The sequence below is a fragment of the Balaenoptera acutorostrata genome, chromosome 2 (genome assembly GCF_949987535.1).
Source record: "Balaenoptera acutorostrata chromosome 2, mBalAcu1.1, whole genome shotgun sequence".
Classification (NCBI taxonomy): Eukaryota; Metazoa; Chordata; class Mammalia; order Artiodactyla; family Balaenopteridae; genus Balaenoptera; species Balaenoptera acutorostrata.
The window spans coordinates 66,315,041-66,336,888 of NC_080065.1; the positions used below are offsets into that span (position 1 = coordinate 66,315,041).

At 36.1% G+C, this 21,848-nt stretch overlaps 1 protein-coding gene across 2 annotated transcripts in view; it reads right to left on the bottom strand.

The window, feature by feature from the left end:
• Positions 1–21,848, bottom strand: part of HOMER1 (homer scaffold protein 1) — a 125,914-nt gene that overhangs the window by 22,345 nt on the left and 81,721 nt on the right. For both annotated transcript variants that reach the window (XM_007175868.2, XM_007175869.3), the window contains exons 6-8: positions 3,915–4,071; positions 783–893; positions 82–162 (exon numbers count right to left, since the gene is read on the bottom strand). In XM_007175868.2, coding sequence (XP_007175930.1) covers positions 82–162; positions 783–893; positions 3,915–4,071 — 349 coding nt within the window. The remainder of the gene's footprint in view (positions 1–81; positions 163–782; positions 894–3,914; positions 4,072–21,848) is intronic.

The window sequence follows — 21,848 nt, forward strand, 5'->3', positions numbered from 1 at the left end:
AAAAAAAGTCATTACTAAGTGAAAGAATGATTGATGACTCTCATTTATGCAGAAATGAATAAAAATTTTATTGTAGCTCACCTGTAGTTTCTGAGTCAAAGAGTCTCTCTGTTCTTGTAGTTCTCTGGCATTATCAATTTCTTGTTTTAATCTTTCTATTTCCTAGAAAAAGTAGAGCAATGTCTTTAACAATATTTTAACTATATCAAGGAAAGAGAAGGCCTTATTTTTCCCTGAAATTATTGTCCCAGTCCGTAGAAAAAAGATGACTTAAAAAACATTCCTTTATACTGATTTCAAGGGGTAAATTCATCTTTATGGGTATGTTGTCTAGCACAGCATAATCTTAAGCAACAAATCAGCTTGGTTGCTTTGGTACAGCACTGCTAAGAAACAGCAGTCTGAACATTTTAAGGTTGCTTCAAGCTTTGTGGATATAATTCTTTCCTGAGATATTAAATCTTTTGACTGGAAACTAGAGAAAGGAACAGCTTGTAAAATTCATTTAACTTCTAATGGTTTTCTGTTGATTGTATGAATGCAACTCTCATACAGAAGGCAAGAGGCAGTATCTCAGTCTGACTGCCTCACTGTAGTTCATAACAACAGACACAGGGATGGGAAAAATATGAACAAGCTTAATATCATTCAAGAAAAATTTCATCCTAAAAACACCCCACAACCTGACCTTACTGCATAAAGTACCTTTAAATCTGACATAGACTGTAATGTTTGTACACATATTTTAGTGAGATTACAGACAAGTGAGAAGTAGCAAATACCTCTTCCTTCTCTTTCAGCGTCTCTTCCAATTCTTGTATTGTCTGATTTAATTCTGTCTTATGGGTATGCACGGCATTTGCTTGACTACTAACACATTCAAGCTCAGTAACCTAAAATTAAATGAGAACACCGGTTAAATTACACGACAATTTCAAAGGATTTCTTGCTGAAGACATATAAGTCCCTGATAGGTGACTAATGAATTTTGAATCAATATATCAAAATTAATTTTGAGAAATACTGACAGAGTAGAATGAATAGAATTGATTCTTTAAAAATATCAATTTAGGGGACTTCCCTGGTGGCACAGTGGTTAAGAATCTGCCTGCCAATGCAGGGGACACGGGTTCCACCTCTGGTCCGGGAAGATCCCACATGCCATGGAGCAACTAACCCCTGTGCCACAACTACTGAGCCTGCACTCTAGAGCCTGAGAGCCACAACTACCGAGCCTGCGTGCTGCAACTACTGAAGCCCGTGCGCCTAGAGCCCGTGCTCCGCAACAAGAGAAGCCACCACGATGAAAGGCCCACACACCACAACGAAGAGTAGCCCCCGCTTGCTGCAGCTAGAGGAAGCCTGCACGCAGCAACGAAGACCCAATGCAGACAAAAATAAATAAATAAAATTTAAAAATTAAAAAGAAATATCAATTTGGGACTAAGGAAAAAGACCAAAGGAAATAATTAGACTTGGTCATGAAAAGGTTAGGAAAACTTAAATTAAGTGATTAATGACAGTAGAGAACCCCTGTAACGAAAGTCTTCTTTAAAAGTTTCTTCTGAAAACAAATCCAAAATCAGCCATCTGCCCTCCATCTGTAGCCTTCAAATTAAATATGGGTTCTGAAAACTGGCCTTGTAGAAGTGAAAAATTTTTCAAAGACATTTCTAAAATGTAAAGGAATCTGGAAGAAAAGATATGCTTAAAATACAACTTAAATCATTTGATACTAGAATATCTTCACATCAATTTGTTCTTAGAGCAAAAGAGAACAGTTCTCTACTCAATACAAATTTACTGAGGGTCCAGAGAGCAACGTAACTTCTAATGTGCACTTGCTATTTTTTGAGAGAACAGAGAACGGCATTATCCCTAAAAGTTATACCATCCAAAAACAGTCAAAATAGACAGAAGTCAACATAAACACACGCACACCTTATCAAAGCTCTCTACACGTCAGGATCTCATACATCTTAATTGACTAAAATATAATAAATTGTAGACTACTAAGGAAACAGCAAATCTCTCTCCTTCACATTTTCCAAATATTGAATTAACCTCCATATTCTGTCACTCTACCTCTCATATCGCTTTCTTGCTTTCTATTCACGCTCTAATAGCCTTGTGCAGACCCTTATCATCCAGGTGTAAACAAAAACAATGACCTGCCAGGGGACCTAATTATATCCTTTGTCTATTTTTATCTCTTCTGCAAACTGCTAATAACCATCTTTCATTGTGTGACTGTCCAATTAAAAGCCTTTCAATGGCTCATCTTTTTCATAGTATCAAATCTAAACTCTCAGGTCCTCCATAAGCTAGCCACAAACTACTTAAACATCTCATTGCTCAAGACACCTAGTTATGCACTTTCAACTAAAAGCAGGCAAATCTCCTTGTCCTAAGAACAAACCATGCTCATATCCATCTTGTTGACTTAACTAGAATGTCTTCTCTTACCTTTGAAAACCATTCAAAACTAACCAAACCTTCAACTCTCAGCTCAGAATGCACTTCTCCAGAAAGCCATTCCCATCTACTCAAGTGCTCAAGGTTCTCCTGACCTCTGGTCCACAACACTGAACATCTGTTCAAAAATCTTGAGAATTATTTCTCTACTGTTTAATATATATTAGTTTTCTTTGCTCAGTTAGGTAGTATATTCCTCACGAGGAGTTCTAGTTTTGATAATGATGCAGTAGCTTGTACTGGATTACCTTTCCCTCAGATAACAATTGCAAATCATGGGCAAAATGTAAACATCAACTGTTAGAAGGCCCTAGTGAATGACCAAATTGGGCAAAATTTTTGCTATTTAAAGCAAAAATCCCTCAAGGGCAGGGAATACATAAAAAGGATAGCTCCTCAATGAATGTTTTTTGGATTATGAATCAGTTGTCCTAAGTTAATTTTTTTTATTGTGGTAAAAAACACAATAAAAAACACAGTAAAAGTTTATCATCTTAACCATTTTTAACTGTACAGTTCAGTAGCGTTAAGTATATTCACATTGTTGTGAAACAGATCTCCAAAGCTTTTCGTCTTGCAAAATGGAAACACTATATTCATTAAACAACAACTTCCCTCTTTCCCCCTCATGAGTTGACTTTTATACTTAGGATAGAACGGTGTTTACTCAGGGTTCTTACTCTCCCTCCTGTCTCTACTCAACTTCTATCTTACTTCCCTGGTCATCCTGGTCCACTAAGTACACCCCTCAAATTGTGCTCTAAGTCCATTTCCTTTTGTCTATGGGGTTCACTTCTTTGGCAGCTGTTTGAAAAACAGAAACTAGTGGCATCTGCTTCCTATTGGGTGAATGCATATGCTTTGAATAAAAACCTTCTTTATTAAGTAATTGTTTAGTCTTCTGATATTAATGGTATTGTGATGTCTGATTTTTCTTTTACTGCCCCATATTTGTATTGTCACCAACTTTTATAAAGAATTTTCTACCTGTATTTTTCAAATTTACTGTTGTTTCTTTAAGAAACAACAATAAAATAAAATAATAAAAGCATCATTAACTCAGTGGAATTACATGTCAATTCAGTATCTCAATTTTCACAGGAATTGTACAGAGTCTATGTTATTATTCCTATTTTATAGATGAGAATACTGAGCAGAAAGTGGGGAATAACTTACCAAAGGTCAGACAGCTAATAAGTGGCAAAACAGGAATTTGAAATCAGGTGTTTGGACTCCAAAAGCTGTATATTCTTCATTCCCATTAAACTGCAGAAAATATTTTTCTTAACCAATAAACATATAATACAAACCATATATATGTTTTGATAACCAATAAAAATCTCCATAAGATGTTCCTGTGCTGAATCTACATGTAAATTTCCTCTGATCAAGAAAATCTGTTAGCCATAAATCCTTACCGATAGCAGCCCTGAACTTACCCGTTTGTGCAGACGTTCTGCTTCCTCTTGATATGCAGCAAGTTGCTGTTTCCATTGTTTCACATTGGCAGTGGACTCCAACAGGGCTGCAGTGAGTTTGGCATTATTTCCTTTGAGGGTAGCCAGTTCAGCCTCCCAATGTTTGCTGATTGCTGAACTAAAATAAAAGAAAATTCTACCCATTACGCTGAATATTGTTACATTGAAGAGACAGCAGTACTCACTTCTATTATTTGGTTTATAATCCATGAATGTTTCAAAAACAACCCAAAAAGAATAAAAACACAAATATTTCACTGAAATGTTCCTAGTGAATAAAACCTACCAAGTAAAGAAATATAAAAGCTACCAAAGTAGAAGGCTTAATATGGAAGAGTTCCCTTCTTTATGACAGATACAAGTATCTGCAGAAGAGATTCTACCCATTCTCTTTTGAGGAATAAACATTATATCTTGAAAAATATCTATAAACAAAACCTAACAACGTACTATATTTTTTAAGAGCGTCAAAGCCTGAAGTACAATTTCATTCCTTCATATAAAACATATGAGGATGCTTCAATGTTAATAAGGTCTGGAACATGTAATACAGTATTTCTTTTGAAACTGCTGATTTACGTCATCTTATTCAGAATTTTTAATTGCCCGAAATACAAAATTTACTGCAATAAATTGAATTCAGGTCATATGATAGGCTAGACCTAGAAACTGGTTCTAAAAACTTAACTTCTGATAGAATTCCAGTGTCACTTATAGAACAAAACTAAAGCAATCACCTTTTTCCTCATTTAATGTTCTACTTGATAAGTTACCCAGAGTTAAGTATCTCAACCAAGATAATTTTCTATTACAAAGACAATTCTATTAGGTGAGAAGACCCCTCTCTTGATAATTCCTTCTTAACTTTCCAATGAAGAAAGAATTACCTTATTTGAAAGAAAAAGATGGTTTCTCTTTCTCATTATTGAACAGTTTATTCCTATTAGTGAAATTCTACTAACTTCATCCCATTAACTAGTGATGATAATAGCTTTCTTTAATCAGCATTTTGGGTTTTAAAAAGTCATTTGCATCACAGAGCAAATGTTTTGGTGGATTGATATTTTATAGTAATCTTAATATATATTGTATAAAAGAAAGCATCATTTCAATCATCAAGATTTCTAGAGCTCATCACCAGTAAGAAGACATATCAGCATAACAAGATCATTTCTGTGGCATTCTTCCCAAAAATGCATAGCCATCATTCCAATTTTGAAAAAACATCATATATATTCCACAAAATAACTGACTGGCACAATTCAAAAGTGTCAAGAAAAGGTAAGTTTGAGAAACAGAATGGAGGAGACTAAGAAGAAATAATTAAATGCAATGTGGGATCCTGGATGGGTTCCTAGAACAGAAAAGGGACATTGGTGAAAATTGAGACCTGTAGTTTAGTTAGTAGCATTATATCAATGTTAATTTCCTGATTTTGATAATTATATTATGGTTATGTAAGATGTTAACATGAAGACAAGCTGGATGAGGGTATATGGGGATTCTCTGTACAGTTTTTGCAATTTTTCTGTAAGTCTAAATTAGTTTTAAATGAAAAGTTAAAAAATTTTCTAAAGTTTACAGAAAAAACTTCATCAAACATGAAAGGACAAAATCAAACAATAAGTTAAGCTATTAATTTAATCCATTTCTATCCTTAAAAAGAAAGCTCTTGGGCTTCCCTGGTGGCGCAGTGGTTAAGAATCCGCCTGCCAATGCAGGGGACACCGGTTCGAGCCCTGGTCTGGGAAGATCCCACATGCCGCGGAGCAACTGGGCCCGTGAGCCACAACTACTGAGCCTGCGCGTCTGGAGCCTGTGCTCCGCAACAAGAGAGGCCGCGACAGTGAGAGGCCCGCGCACCGCGATGAAGAGTGGCCCCCGCTCGCCGCAACTAGAGAAAGCCCTCGCACAGAAATGAAGACCCAACACAGCCATAAATAAATAAATAAATAAATTTAAAAAAAAAAAAAAAAAAAAAAAAAAAAAAGAAAGCTCTTTCGATTTCTTCTTTTGTGGAATGATTTTCCAGGTTCAGATTTTCTGAGTAAACCATGCACCGATTCACCTGCCCTAACTGAATTACAGATTTTTAAACCATCTACCAATTTTTCTGCTACAGATGTTAGTTTTATTTAAATGGACTCTACAATCTGACAACAAAAATCTTACTGAACTAATTTAAACACTTGATACATGCAAATGTCAAACCTCTTAAAAATTAAAGAGCAGAAAAAATGATTTTGAATATTTCTAAAACATATTTGTTGAAAATTTCACAATTATAAAGTAAGATTACTGTCTTTATAAAAGGAAAAAGAACAAAAATGAGAGTGCTTTATTTTTTATTTCTCTAGGTTTTATTTTACAATCTGTATGTAGCAAAGTCCATTAAGAATTTGAGAACTCAGCCTACATCACAATTATTTCAGTCATTATTTGTGTATTGTCCAAATGTTAGCCGCTAGCTGCATGTGGCTATTTACATTTAAATTGCTCAGAATAAAAGTAAAAATTCAGCTTCTCAGTCCCTTTGGGCACATTTCGTATGCTCAACAGCCACACGTGACTAGTGGCTACCATACTGGACAGCAAAGATACAGAACTTTTCATCATCACAGAAAGTTCTACTGGACAGTACTGTCCTAGATGATCTCTACATTTCCGTTTTTTTCCCCCAATTCTTTGCATTATGGGCGAATTGTGTCTGCTCACAAATGAATGTGTTAAAATACTAACCCCCAGTACCTCAAGATATGAGTATATTTGAAGACAGGGTCTTAAAAGAGGTAATTAAGTTAAATGGGGTAATTAGGGTGATCCCTGATCCAATATGACTGGTGTCCTTATAAGAAGATGAATTAGAACACAGACATGCACTGAGGAAGGTCATGTGAAGACACTGGAAGAAAGCATCTGCAAGCCAAGGAGAGGTCTCAGGAGAAACAACCCTGTCAACACCTTGATCTCAGACTTCCAGCCTACAGAAAATAAATGTCTATTGTTTAAGCCACCCAGACTGTGGTATATGTTAGGGTAGCCCTAGCAAACAAACTAATACTACATATAACTTAAGAAAAAAACACTATATATCTGTTAATATTGTGATTTATAATAAACATACATTTTGGTCTTTGTCCACGGTTCCTAGTTCAACAGTTCCCCAAACCCTTAGACTTTCCTAAGCAATACAGCAATGGGAGCACCTTTTTTATAATATTTGGTCTTTTGTCCTTAGTTCCTGAAACTGATCCAGAGCCATAAAGGTGAAGTGTGTCTTGTTATTCATAATAAGCCCTGTTCAGCCACAAGTAAGTTTATGTTAATGAGGTGATTTTGGGAAACCCCTAAAGATGGGGGGACTGGCTGCCAAGGGAACCAACCATGAGAACAGAGTTGGAACTTTCAGTCCCAATCCCTGATTTCCAGGGAGGAAAGAGGGGCTGGAGACTGAATCAATGACCAATGGCCAGTGAGTTAATCAATTATGTCTACATAATGGAGCCTCCACAAAAACCCAAAAGGATGAGGTTTGGAGAGCTTCCACGTCAGTGAACCAGAATGCATTCACGTGCCACTGTGCTGGGCCCCAAACTCCACAGTGACAGAAGTTCCAGGGATCCTTGGGTGAGGGAAGAGGCCACCACTGTGGAAAAGCCACAAAGCATAGTCAGGCAAAGGATTAATCTCCAAGATTTACAAGCAGCTCATGCAGCTCAATAACAAAAAAACAAACAACCCAATCCAAAAATGGGCAGAAGACCTAAATAGACATTTCTCCAAAGGAGATATACAGATTGCCAACAGACACATGAAAGAATGCTCAACATCATTAATCATTAGAGAAATGCAAATCAAAACTACAACGAGATATCATCTCACACCGGTCAGAATGGCCATCATCAAAAAAATCTATAAACAATAAATGCTGGAGAGGGTGTGGAGAAAAGGGAACACTCTTGCACTGTTGGTGGGAATGTAAATTGATACAGCCACTATGGAGAACAGTATGGAGGTTCCTTAAAAAACTACAAATAGAACTACCATATGACCCAGCAATCCCACTACTGGGCATATACCCTGAGAAAACCATAATTCAAAAAGAGTCATGTACCAAAATGTTCATTGCAGCTCTATTTACAATAGCCAGGACATGGAAGCAACCTAAGTGTCCATCGTCGGATGAATGGATAAAGAAGATGTGGCACATATATACAATGGAATATGACTCAGCCATAAAAAGAAATGAAATGGAGGTATTTGTAGTGAGGTGGATGGAGTTAGAGTCTGTCATACAGAGTGAAGTAAGTCAGAAAGAGAAAAACAAATACAGTATGCTAACACATATATATGGAATCTAAGGGGAAAAAAAAAGGTCATGAAGAACCTAGTGGCAAGACGGGAATAAAGACACAGACCTACTAGAGAATGGACTTGAGGATATGGGGAGGGGGAGGGGTGAGATGTGACAGGGTGAGAGAGTGGCATGGACATATATACACTACTAAATGTAAAATAGATAGCTAGTGGGAAGCAGCTGCATAGCACAGGGAGATCAGCTCGGTGCTTTGTGACCACCTAGAGGGGTAGGATAGGGAGAGTGGGAGGGAGGGAGATGCAAGAGGGAAGAGATATGGGAACGTATGTATATGTATAACTGATTCACTTTGTTATAAAGCAGAAACTAACACACCATTGTAAAGCAATTATACTCCAATAAAGATGTTTAAAAAAAAAAAAAAAGAATAGTCAGGATTCTTTTCCTCTATGGAAACAAAGCCTTAAATCACTGGGAGAAGGGGAGAAAATCTTGTTACCACCACCCTCCCAGACACAGATGAAGACCCGTGATGGCTAGGGGAAAAGTAGGGAATAAAACTCTATAATCCTGTGAAAAGAACAAAAAACAGTCCTAGACTACTAGAGGTCCTAGACCATTAGAGGTCTCCAACCTTGGGGGATGGGGCAGGAAACTCCTGTACAAGACTGTTCGATTTACAAGGTTGAATTTGTCTGCTACTTGGAGGGGTACAGGATCACTAAGAGAACCCCACCCTGATACCCCAGGACACAGGGCCTGCCCAAGAGTGAGGCTGGACAAGGACAATAGAGAAACCTACCCTATCCCCTACCACCAAGCTGATAGCAGCCTTCTACTGGGGGAAGGTCAAGAGACAGACCCCCTCTGAGGCAAAGGTACATAGAAAAGACCAAAAGCTGAGGGTGGAGCAGAAACAGTAAGAAAACCTTCTAGCAAGCCAAACCCAACTCTAAGCACATGGTGATGCTAGACATGTTTAAAGCCTGTGATGTACTCATGGTAACCATAGCAACAATAAATTCCAAATCCAGGTCAACTCCTGAATAAACCAGCTTAACCTTCACACTAAGAACCTAGCAGAAGAGTCAGGCCCATCTCCAGGAGTAAATACTATTTATCTTTATTGAATGCCTTACTTTTGGCATTCAATAAAAAATTATAAGACATACCAAAAAGCAAGGGAAAAAACCTACTGCCAAGAGAGAAAGCAGTCAACAGAGTCACACCCATAGATGACCACAATGTAGTATTTATCAAACAAGGAATGTAAAATAGCTATGCTAAAGGTTTTAATGGAAAAGGAGGACAACCTGTATCATCAGATGTTGAATTTCAACAGAGATGGAAACTATAAGAGTCAAATGGAGATGCTAGAAGTAAAGAACATGATAATAGAGATGAAGAATTCTCTTGACAAGCTCATCAGTAAACGTGACATGGCTGCATAAAAGTCAGTGAATTTGAAACCAAATAGAAATTAGCCAAACTGAAACACAAATAGAAAAAAGAATGAAAAAAGAAACAAGGTATTCAAGATGTGGGGCAATATCAAACTGTTCAACAAATGTGTAGCTGGAATCCCAAAAGGAGAAGAGAGAAGAAGGCAGAAGAAATATTTTGAAGAGAATCTGGCTAAGAATTTTCAAAAAATAATAAAAGACATTAAACCTCAGATCCAAAAAACTCAAAAACATATTACATATAGAGGAACAAAAGTAACAATTACAGTAGGTTTCTGATCACAAACTAAGTAATTCAAAAGACAATGGAGTGACAGTCATGAAAGAAAACAATTCTCAGCTCAGAATTCTACACGCAACAAAAATACCTCTCTAAATGAAAGTGAAATAAAGAGTTTTTCAGACAAACAATAGATGAGAGAATTCATTAACAGCAGACATACACTATAAGAAATATTAAAGAAAGTTCTTCAGGTTAAAGACTATGATACAAGAGTAAAACCTGGATCTCCAAGGGAGACAGAAAAGACAGGAAAATATCTGAAAATGATTAAAATGAAGATAGTTATAAAGGGTCTAAGACAATCCAAAGGAGAAAGAATAGTCTTTTTAAACAAATGGTGCTGAAACAACTGGATAACCACATACAAAAGGAAAAACAAAGAATCTTGACTCATATCTCATATTCAATACAAAAATTAACTCAAAATATAAACTATAAACTTCTAGAAGAAACCATAGGAGAAAATCTTTGTCTCCCTCAGTTAGGCAAAGGTTTCTTAGATACAACACCAAAAGGATGATCCATTTTAAAAAACTGAGAAAAGGGATTTTATAAAAATTGAAACATTCTCTTTGAAAGACACTATTTAAAAATGAAAAGAGATTCTGGAATGCAAGAGTGGATCAACAAAGCAAAAATCAATATAGTATACCACATTAACAGAATAAAGGGGAAAAAAAACCATGTGATCATCTCAATTGATGTAAAAAAGGCACTTGACAAATTTCAACATTCTTTTGTGATTTTTCAAAACACTCAGTAAACTAGGAATAGAAAGAAACTACCTAACATAATAAAGGCCATGTAAGAAAAGCACATAGCTAATATCAGACTCAAAGGTGAAAGACTGAAGCCTTTTCCTTTAAGACCAGAAACAAGAGAAGGATGACTATTTCACCACTTTAAATTCAATATGATACAGGAAGTCCCAGCCAGAGGAATTAGGCAAGAAAAATAAATAAAAGGCATTTAAATTGGAAAGGAAGAAGTGAAATTATCTCTGTTGCAGATGACATGATCTTACATGTGGATAACCCTGAAGATTCCACAAAAAAGCTGTTAGAACTAACAAATGAGTTCAGCAAAATTTCAGGATACAAAAATCAGCACACAAAAACTAGTTGTGATTCTATATACACTGAACAATCTGCAAAGGAAATTAAGAAAACAATTCTGTTCACAACAGTATTAAACAGAATAAACTACTTAGGAATAAACTTAACCAAGAAGGTGAAAGACTTGTACAATGAAAACTATAAAATGTTGCTGAATGAAATTAAAGAAGACACAAATAAACAGAAAGACATACCATGTAGAGGGACTGGAAGATTTAATATTGTGAAGATGTCAATACAACCCAAAGTGATCTACAAATTCAATGTAATCCCTATCAAAATCCCAACAGTGCTTTTTGGAGAAATAGAAAAATCCATCCTAAAATTCATATGGCACCTCAAGAAACTCTGAACAGATAAAACAATCTTGAAAAAGAAGAACAAAGTTAGAGGTCTCACATTTCCTGATTTCAAATGTATTACAAAGCTACGGTAATCAAAATAATGTGGTATTGACATAAAGGCAGACATATAGACCAAAGGAACAGAGAGTCCAGAAATAAACCCTCACATATGTGGTCAAATGATTTTCACATACATGGTTGCCATGGCCATTCAATGAGGAAACGAGAGTTTTTTCAACAAATGGTGCTGGGAAAACTGGATATCAACATGCAAAAGAATGAACTTAGTTCTGTGTCTCACACCGTATGCAAAAATTAACTAAAAATGGATCAAGCATAAGAGCAAAAAGTATAAAACCCTTAAGAAGAAAACATATGTGAAAAGCTTCATGACATTGGACTTACGATGATTTCTTGGATATATCACAGAAAGCACAGGTAATAAAAGAAAAAAACAGATACAGCTGGAGTATGGCAAAATTTAAAACTTCTGTGCATCAAAGGATACAATCAAGAGAGTTAAAAGGCAACCCACAAATTGGAAAAGATATTTGCAAATCATATATCCAGAATATATGAAGAATCCTACAACTCAACAACAACAAAAAACAAGCAGCCTGATCAAAACATGGGCAAAGGACTAAAATAAATTTTCTCCAAAGGAGATACACAAATGGCCAGTAAGCAATTGAAAAGATGCTCAACATCGCTAATCATTAGGGAAATGCAAATCAAATTCAAAATGAAATACTACCTCACACCCATTTGGATGGCTACTGTCAAAAAAACAGAAAATAACAAGTGTTGGTGAGAATATGAAGAAATTGGAACTCTTGTGCACTGTTGGTGGGAATGGGGCAGCTGCCGTGGAAAATGGTATGGCAGTCCCTCAAAAAATTGAGAATAGAATAACCATATGATCCAGTAATTCCACTTCTTGGTAAATATCTAAAATATATTTGCATAACAATGTTCATAGCAGTATCATTCAAGATAGTTAAAAGGTAGAAGCAACCCAAGAATCCACTGATGCATGGATAAACAAAATGTGGTACATACATCATACATACAGTGGAGTATTACTGAGCCTTAAAATGGAAGGAAATTGGGACTTCCCTGGGGGCACAGTGGTTAAGAATCCGCCTGCCAATGCAGGGGACACGGGTTCGAGCCCTGGTCCAGGAAGATCCCACATGTCGCAGAGCAACTAAGCCCGGGCACCACAGCTACTGAGCCTGCGTGCTGCAACTACTGAAGCCCACGTGCCTAGAGCCTGCACTTTGCAACAAGAGAAGCCACTGCAATGAGAAGCCCGCACACCGCAATGAAGAGTAGCTCTCGCTTGCCACAACTAGAGAAAGCCTGTGTGCGGCAATGAAGACCCAACACAGCCAAATCAAACAAACAAACAAAAACTTTAAAAAAAAGAAAAAGGAAGGAAATTCTTATACATACTACAACATGGACAAACCTGGAGGACATTATGCTAAGAGAAATAAATTAGTCACAAAAAGACAAACACTATATGATTCTACTTATATAAGTTAGCTAGAGTAGTCAGATTCGTAGAGACAAAAAGTAGCAGGGTAGTTTCCAGGTGCTAGGGGGAAGAGAAGAATGGAGAATTTTTGTTTAAAGGGTATATAATGTGTCAGTTTTGCAAGATGAAAGAGTTCTATAGGTTGGTTCCACAACAACGTGAATATACTTAACAATATTGAACTGTACACTTAAAAATGGTTAAGATGATAAATTTTATGTTATATATATTTTACCCCAGTTTTTTTAAAAAGGAAAAAAAGGCTACATACTGTATGATTCCATTCTTTCTTTAATGTATGATTCCATTTATATGACATTAGGGAAAAGGCAAAACTATAGCGACAGAAAACAGATCACTAGTTGCTAGGAGCTGGGGGTAATGGGGAGAGGCTGACTACAAAAGAGCAGGAGAGAATTTTGCGGGGTGATTGAACCCTTCTTTACCTTGATTGTGTTGATGTGTACACAACTGTACAAATTTGTCAAACCTCATAAAACTGTAGAGTAGAAAAGGTGAATTTTACTATACATAAATTATACTTCAAATAAAAATATCACACAACTAAAAGAAAAAAAAGTCTATCGAAGCACTCCTAGATACTCTTTCTATGACTTGTAGGATTACAAATAATAGGAGCTCTGGAAAGTCAGGTCTTCTTAAAATGGGTAGAATGGTCTCTAAGCTGCTCCACTCATGTCTGTATTTGTTGGCATAGGAAGAGACTGGGTGGGCAGGAAACAGAACAGCTGTGACACATAATAAGAGAGTTGAAAATTAAAAGGAAGGAGATGAGGGCAACTGGAGATGGTGATAAGAAGTAGATAGGAGAAATAGGATTAGAGAGGCAGAGATACACGCAAAGGAAAGGAATGGGACATAGACAAGGTATAATTAAAATTGATTTGGGCAGGAAAAAATTAAAACAATGCCTCTGGAACAGGAAAGACAAAGATGAACAAAGTTTTGATATACTATATCTTGTTTACTTCATATGCCTGAACATGTTTTGAACCTCTAATGTATTAAGTAGTGATGTCTGGCCACAGATAAGCTGATCAATGGATTCCCATTAACCTTTTTCTTGTTTCCTCTGCAGAGCCCAAAGTACTGCTGATTGCACTAAAAAACAAATGTTGAAAAAACTGTCCTATCAAATACTTTTACGCATGTTGCACAGGAGTACAGTAAACCATAACAATTTGAGACTTAATAGTGCCGAAATGAATACTATTGCAGAGCAGTTCAATGCTAAGTTTTTGTTTCTGCATTTTTTTATACTTGGTTCCAAGGTAAATAAATATGTGTTGTTAAGGCTATTTTGCCATATCAACCAAAATTTCATCTTTGTTGGTAAATCTGAATCTTTCAGAACATTCTTGCTTCCTGTACTTTATGAGCTGCTCCTCTAATAATCTTTCTAGAGCACCACTTAGGAAGTAAAATGTTTTTGATTTTGGTCAGTCTGCCCTGTTTTCTCTCTACAGCTTCTTTATATATTCCTTTCACCATCCAGTATATTAGAATACCTTCCACAATTTCGGTTTATAATGAATTCTAGAGTGTCCTGAAGGAAGTTCCACACGTGAGCTATCTCAGACATGTTCAGCCCTTACATATAATGTTAAATACTTGGCACACTTTCGCAACTTTGCAAAAACAATGTTCCTTGCTTTAGTCTACAACTCTAAGGTATCATGTTCCTGATATTTAGCGGTAATGAATACCTTGGGATTAATTCTGATACCAACATTTTAAGTTAGCATTTTACATTTCAGAACACTTGTTTTTTTAAAAAAATATTGGGGTTCTCTGGCTACTAATTTGGTCCTTTTTTACAGGTACAGTTTTGATAGTTTCACATTAACTGTTTGCAAAGAAATTGCTTAGCTGGAGACACCGGTGAGTCAGAAGATATACTGAAATACAACTATGATCTCATGTCTGAATGCTGGAGTAAAGGGCAAAATAATTCTTTATTCTTGTGACTGTTTGGTAGAGTTTCCCTTCAAAAAGGACCAGCTGATTTCCTGTTGGCTTGAGATCTAGAAGTCAGATGAAGGAGTTCAAAACACTCCAAAAACATCATTTGAAAGGTTCCTTAAACTGGAATTTTACTGTTTTCCTTCATCTAACGTCAGAGTTCTGCAAGAAGGTAGTAAACTTCATTAAATCAGTTACATAAAATCTAGAAGAAAAAGTACTTCAAAAGTACTATCTAACAAATAGACTGTCTAACAAAATAAGAATCTTATGCACAAACAATGCACTTATTTAACCTGTGGAGTGAATCCTCTATGTGGATGGTCAGTTATAGCATTGAAGAAAGATGCCTCTCTCCCATGCCTCCAGGGCCCAGGATCCACCATCAGAGTCTCTGGAATGGTAGCCCCTTGTATTGATATATATTTCCTAATAAGCATGTTAATTATGTAGAACTGTTAAAAATATCCAGATAAGCTTTTAAAAGAGGATTTAAGATTAGGTTGCAATAGGCTTACTTCTTAACATTAATTTTGGTAGTGAGGTCACTCCCTAACTATGAAAGGAAGAGGGCTGACGTGAGCACACCACCATACTGCCTTGTCTCAGGACCTGCCTGTTGGTTTCTCTCCTCACTCCCTCTCCACACCTGTGGATGCAGTTGCAGCCACCATGGCCTTCAACCTATTTGTGTGTCACTTCCGGGCTAGGTGCTCTCATGCCAGCTTACTGGCCCCAAGCTAGTGCCACTGAGAAACTAAGGCCTTCTTCAACGGTTTGGATCGAAATTTGTTTTTCTTAATACAATGTAAGTTATCCTTTTAGAGCAAAGAAATACCTCTTAAATGAAAACAGTAATTTTGCATTGTGTATAAACAGTATTTAAAGAACCTAGTATACTAAGAATTTTTCTACTAGATATGGCTGAAAGCCCCAATTTGCCTAAATGCTTAACAAGGTGCCTCTCAAAGCTGATTGGAATTTTGGCAACTTCCTTCCTTATCTTTATGCTTATCCTTGGGGCCTTTTTATCAGATGTTCCCTTTGCTCTGTTCCTTACCCTCCTGTTGGCACCTGCTTCTAAAAGCTGCCTCCTCTGACCATTGCTTTCAATGTTTGCCTTGATAATCTCCCAAATTTTACTTTGGAGCTCAGATTCCTTCCCTGCCTCACAATCCATTATCTTTGCACAGAGCCTAGTGTCTCTGGATTAACATACAATATAGAAAGTGATCACTACTGGTAAACAGATGAAGATATGTTTGCCAATAAAGTTTTAAAGACAGCCCTGTCGTGAACTGGAAATCACATGGTTATAATTGGGAAACACAGTTTTTAGAAGTGAAATGGAATTTAAGTATTAAAGCTTTTAATAAACAGTGGTTTGGAAGAAAATCTCAGAGATAAGAGTAAAGTAGTTTTTAAAGAAACACTGTATCACTAATGTTACTGACAGCCCCAAAAGATGATACTGGGTTGTAAAACTGGACATAAATTATAGAATCAGAAAGTGAATTGAAGAGTTGGACTCTGAATATGATGAAATTATAGGAACACCTTAAACCATTTATTTTACATGTATTACGTATGTACAAAAGTGTTACATAGATATATTAATATCTATGTTTAAATATACCTGAAAGAGCTGTTATAGTCAGTTTAATTGACAATGCTTTTTCTTGGTAGTATATAAATAATAGTGTGCCTTATCAAAGGCATCTGGAATCAGATAAACTACAGAATTTTCCTTAGTTCTGGTAAAGAAACTGAAATACCACTGACTTTTCTGAGGAAGTTATGAAACTAATCTGAAGCAAATTACTTCCAAATGTATAATGCATGTCTGTATCAGTCTATAAATAGAAATTTCTAAGTTGTGAAGAATTCTGTTAAAAGTACACATTAAGCAAGAACCAACTGTGAAACAGTGATTAAAAGTATAGGCTCAGATACACTGAAAACTAATACAATGTTATATGTCAATTATATCTCAATTTAAAAAAGGCACAGGCTCAGGACTCCGTTGTTGACATGGTTCAAATCATGGCTCTAGCCATTTGCTAGTTACAGGACTTTGGGCATGTTATCTAACCTCACTGGGTCTCAGCTTCCTCATCTGTAAAATTAGGATTAATACTAACTCTCCTCATTAATTTTGAGGAATAAACAGCCCAAATAAAAGTACCCTTGAAGAAAGCATCTAACCGTCATATGTTAGTGCCTTTTGTACATGTACAGGCAATAAAGAATCCTGCAAGAATCTTCAGTAAGCTATAAAGCTAAAAGAGATTTAACATTAAATATTTTAAGGGAGATATTTTTGATTAGTGATGTAAATAACTTAAGTAGATACAACTCAAGTGAAACCACATCAGGTGGGCACTCCATGATTTCTGCTGTCACCCTTAGGTAAAATAGGTGTATTATTTATACGTTTAAACCTTTGGTGTAGACCTCAGAATAAATTTATCAAGCTAATGAAGGAGTGAGAAAATCAGTTAACAAAAATGATTCTCATAAAGTGTTAAGGTTGCTTTCTGATTGTGAGGGGTGACAAGAGAAGGTGAAATCTGAATTTGAACTACGCTATGTTTACCTCATAAAAACATCATACACTTCAATGCAGAGTTTCCCATTTGACTTTAGAGGACACAAAAAGTCTAGCCCTAGGCCTGTTTTTATTCACTAAAATGGAGGGACCCATAAACCCACTAAAAAGAGGCCCTTAGAAATCCCCTACCACCCATAACTGTGCTCCTAGCAGTAATGGAAGCATATCTATGTGCTAGAGTAGCTTTCACTGGAGATGGCTTCATACTATAGTATCTGCTAAATCTGCACACGGCCTGCCTGGCACAGTAAGGTCTGTGGTCTCTGCCATGTGCCTTAAAGTACCTGTGGTCAAGGAATGGAGATAACAAGGTGAAGGGACAAGGGAGGTCCCAATTTCATTTTCCCTTTTTACTCTCACTGCAACTCCCTACCTCTTCGACCTCTAAAACCTTTAAAGAGATTCCCTTTGAAAATGTAAAGCAGCCTATTCTCTTTAAAGTAAAGTAGGTGTGGATACCAACTTCTTGCTCAAAGATATTTATTTGTGAAAGGCTCAAACTACATTATAGGTGTTTAAAATATTTTAATGTATATCATACTTTCCCTACCATCAGTGAATTTGGAGGGTTGGATGCTGGATGTAAGGGAAGGGAGAAAAAGCTATTTAGGCCTACTGCTAGTTCATAAATGAGAAAAGAAAAGAATTTACTCAAGGTGATACTGTGAATTGTGCATCTACTGCCTTCAGGCAAGTCAATAATTGTGTTGGTTTCCCTCTTATAAAAACTGATCAGTGACTAAAAACTTTCTTTGGAAACTTATTCAGAGAATGATGTTAGATTATCCTATTGGGGAGATGTCTTCAGGGAAACAACCTTACATACTAAGAATTATGTTCCTCTTATCTCTTGTGAATATACATCTATCTTTTACAAAGAGTGAGATCAATTAATATTGAGGCTGTTCTTTTATTTACAGGATAATAGCATTATAATCATCATACTTTATTCAAGACAGAAATGCATATTTTTACCTATCCATAATTTGATTGAGTTTTAGAGGCTAAGATGCCTCTATTTCCTTGCAAAGTAGGTCACTTAAAGAAAATCCATGCTAAAAATTGTTCAGCAATAATTGTTCAGCAACAATATTTAGTATTGTTGGGGAAAACCAAAATATATAAAATACAAATCTCGCTCAGTACTAGCAGAATGGAAAAGATGCTATTAACAGAGATTTTGCAAAAGCTAAAATTGAGTAGAAATATATGGATAATTTTACAGTAAAATCTGTTTTCCAATTTCTTGTCATGAAAACTTTTCATTTTTTTAGAAACCAATTGTAATAAATAATTTAATTGACCATTACTTAATACTCAGAATCAGAGAACTTTTACATTTCAGTTTAAATTTGTTTTTAAAGGTAAGGTCAGAGTCAAAAGACATAACTTCAAATTACTTAAAAGTTTGAGTTGTAGAATGAACAAAATTTTACTTGCAACTATTATTGCTTTTTAGTTGAGGCAGATCATCATTACTAACTTCAATTATTTAATGTATATGTGAGCTATGTAAATAATATGCAAAAGTAAAGGCCCTGACCAGAAGTATTATGCAAACGAACTTTAAAAAGGGGGAGATGATAAGTGAATATACCTCAGAATTAATAATAGCTTAGTCTAACTACTGATTGATTGGCTATTATCAAGACAGGCTTTTTTGGTTTTCCCTCTAAAGCCTGCCTACTCAGCCTGGACGGAAGCCAAAGTAAGTCCAAGAACCAACTTTATTGGCCAAGTTGATGAAGACTGGTTGTACTCCAACTGCAGATTAGTTCTGCAAGAGTCACCACTAGCAATAGAAAGATGATACAACTAAAATCACTGTCAGCAGGATATGTGCTTTGTGTTGTTTTTCTAGTAACAGTGACAGATTTGAACATAACCATCCCACAAATTTAAGTTTCCCTTTTGCTCTAACACCTCTTCCGTAATCTGTGACTTGGAAAGAGTTTTTGTTTGTGTGAAGCTATCACGTATGATATCAAGATCAGTGACGCGGGTTTCATTTATACCAAGCTTAAGTAACTGAATTAACTAACTCAGACTATTGAATCCAAATGCTGTAATGGATGGGGACTTTCTGCCTTCTATATAGCAGCAACAGACCTAAAACTTGAATAAAGACTGCTGCCTTAAAGTTTTTCCAACTAAACCATAAAGCCTTTTTTCACATGTGCTCCTCTGCTCTATTATTTATCACAATAGGCTATACGCAATCATATGTAAGGGTGTTGAGAATGCCATGCAGGTGACTACTTTTCAACTAGCTTAGAATGTGGATTAATAAAAATAATGATCAGATTATACTAATTTAAACAGATTAAGTTTGGATTAAGCAGATTAAACAGATTTAAGTTATTGCTCCAAAGGTCTTCGACATCATAGCAAAATTTGCAAAACATATTTTGAAATGGAGAACGGTTACAAGTATGGATTGACTAATAAAGCAGGATCTCTATACTTCTTTTTGAGGATATGAAAACAGTAGACATCCATATCACTAAATAACTCAAAATCAAGAGACTTTATATTATAGAGATGGATGACTTGTTTTACTTACATTTACATGTAAAAGTAAATAATTTTATAAAACATATAAATGTGAATATCTGCCTAATTACTTTAAGGGCCTTCTATTACTTTTTGCTTGCTGTTTTCTACAAATGAATGCAGATTCTACTAAATCTAGGCTCTTAGCACTAAAATATGCTTTGAGGTTTCCTTGGTTTATTAACAGCCTTTGGCAAATAACCCCAAATAACTACATATCACAGGCTTCAGAGGAGCTTTTATCATATATATTAGTTTGCCCATATTAGTGAAGTCCTTATGTAAATATTTTATGAGCTTGTAATGACTGATTTTTTTTTTGCCTTTCAATTAGTTAAGTTATATCTCTATGATTGTTACTGATTTATAAAAAATAAGTTAAAGGCTTATGATCCCAGGGTCACTGCAGCATTATTCACAATAGCCAAAATATGGAAACAACCTAAGTGTCCATCAATAGAGGAATAAAGATGTGGTATACACACAATGAAATATTATTCAGCCACCAGAAAGAAGTACATCCTGCCAGTTGCAACAACATTGGATGGACCTTAAGGGCATTTATGCTAAGTGAAATAAGTCAGACAGAGAAAGACAAATACTATATGCCAGCGGTCCCCAACCTTTTTGGCACCAGGGACCAGTTTCGTGGAAGACAATTTTTCCACGGAAGGCGGGTGGGGGGCGGTGGTGGTTCAGGCGGTGATGCGCGCCATGGTTCAGGCGGAAACGCAAGCGATGGGGAGCGATGGGGAGCAGCAGATGAAGCTTTGCTCGCTCACCTGCCCACCGCTCACCTCCTGCTGTGTGGCCCGGCTCCTAACAGGCCGCAGACTAGCAGTGGTCCAAGGCCCGGGTGTTGGGGACCCCTGCTATATTCTATCACTTACATATGGAATCTAAAAAAGCCAAACGCAAGCAACAGAGACCGCAATGGCAGTTACCAGGGGATGGGGTTGGGGAAAAGGAATCGAGATGTTGGTCAAAGAGTGCAAACTTCCAGGTATTAGACGCATAAGTTCTGGGGATCTAATGTACAGCAAAGTGATTACAGTTAATAATCCTGTATTATATACTTGAAAGTTGCTAAGAGTAGATCTTAAACGTTCTCACCACAAAAAAAAGAAATGGTAATTATGTAACCTGACACAGGTGTTAGCTAACACAATCATCTGCAATATATAAATGCACCAAATCAACACATTATACACCTTAAACTTATACAATGTTATACAGCAATTATATCTCAAGCTGGAAAAAAAAAATACTTAGGAGAAACTCTGTGCAAATATAGATCTGGAAAGCTAGCTTCCATGCTGAGGTTTTTCAAGAATTATATTAAAATGACATGACTTGTGGCAGCTAACTTCATAGGCAACTTAAAAATGTTAATCTTTTGAGAGTATAAATACTCTTTCAGATGCATTTTTGTAAAACTGAACAGGGAAATTCAAGAAGGAAGACAAGCCTATTTTAGATTCCATTTACTGATACCACTTAACACTAAATAGATGTATATGATATTTTTCTCGTCCTCAAAGGAATTTCTACCCTAATTGTAGAAAAAAAATTCTAATACATAAGGAACAATTACTCAGTCACTTGAGTCAACAAATGTTTTTTGCACACCTACTATGTGTCAAGCACTCTACCAGGCAATGTGAATTTAAGGATAAATAATCATG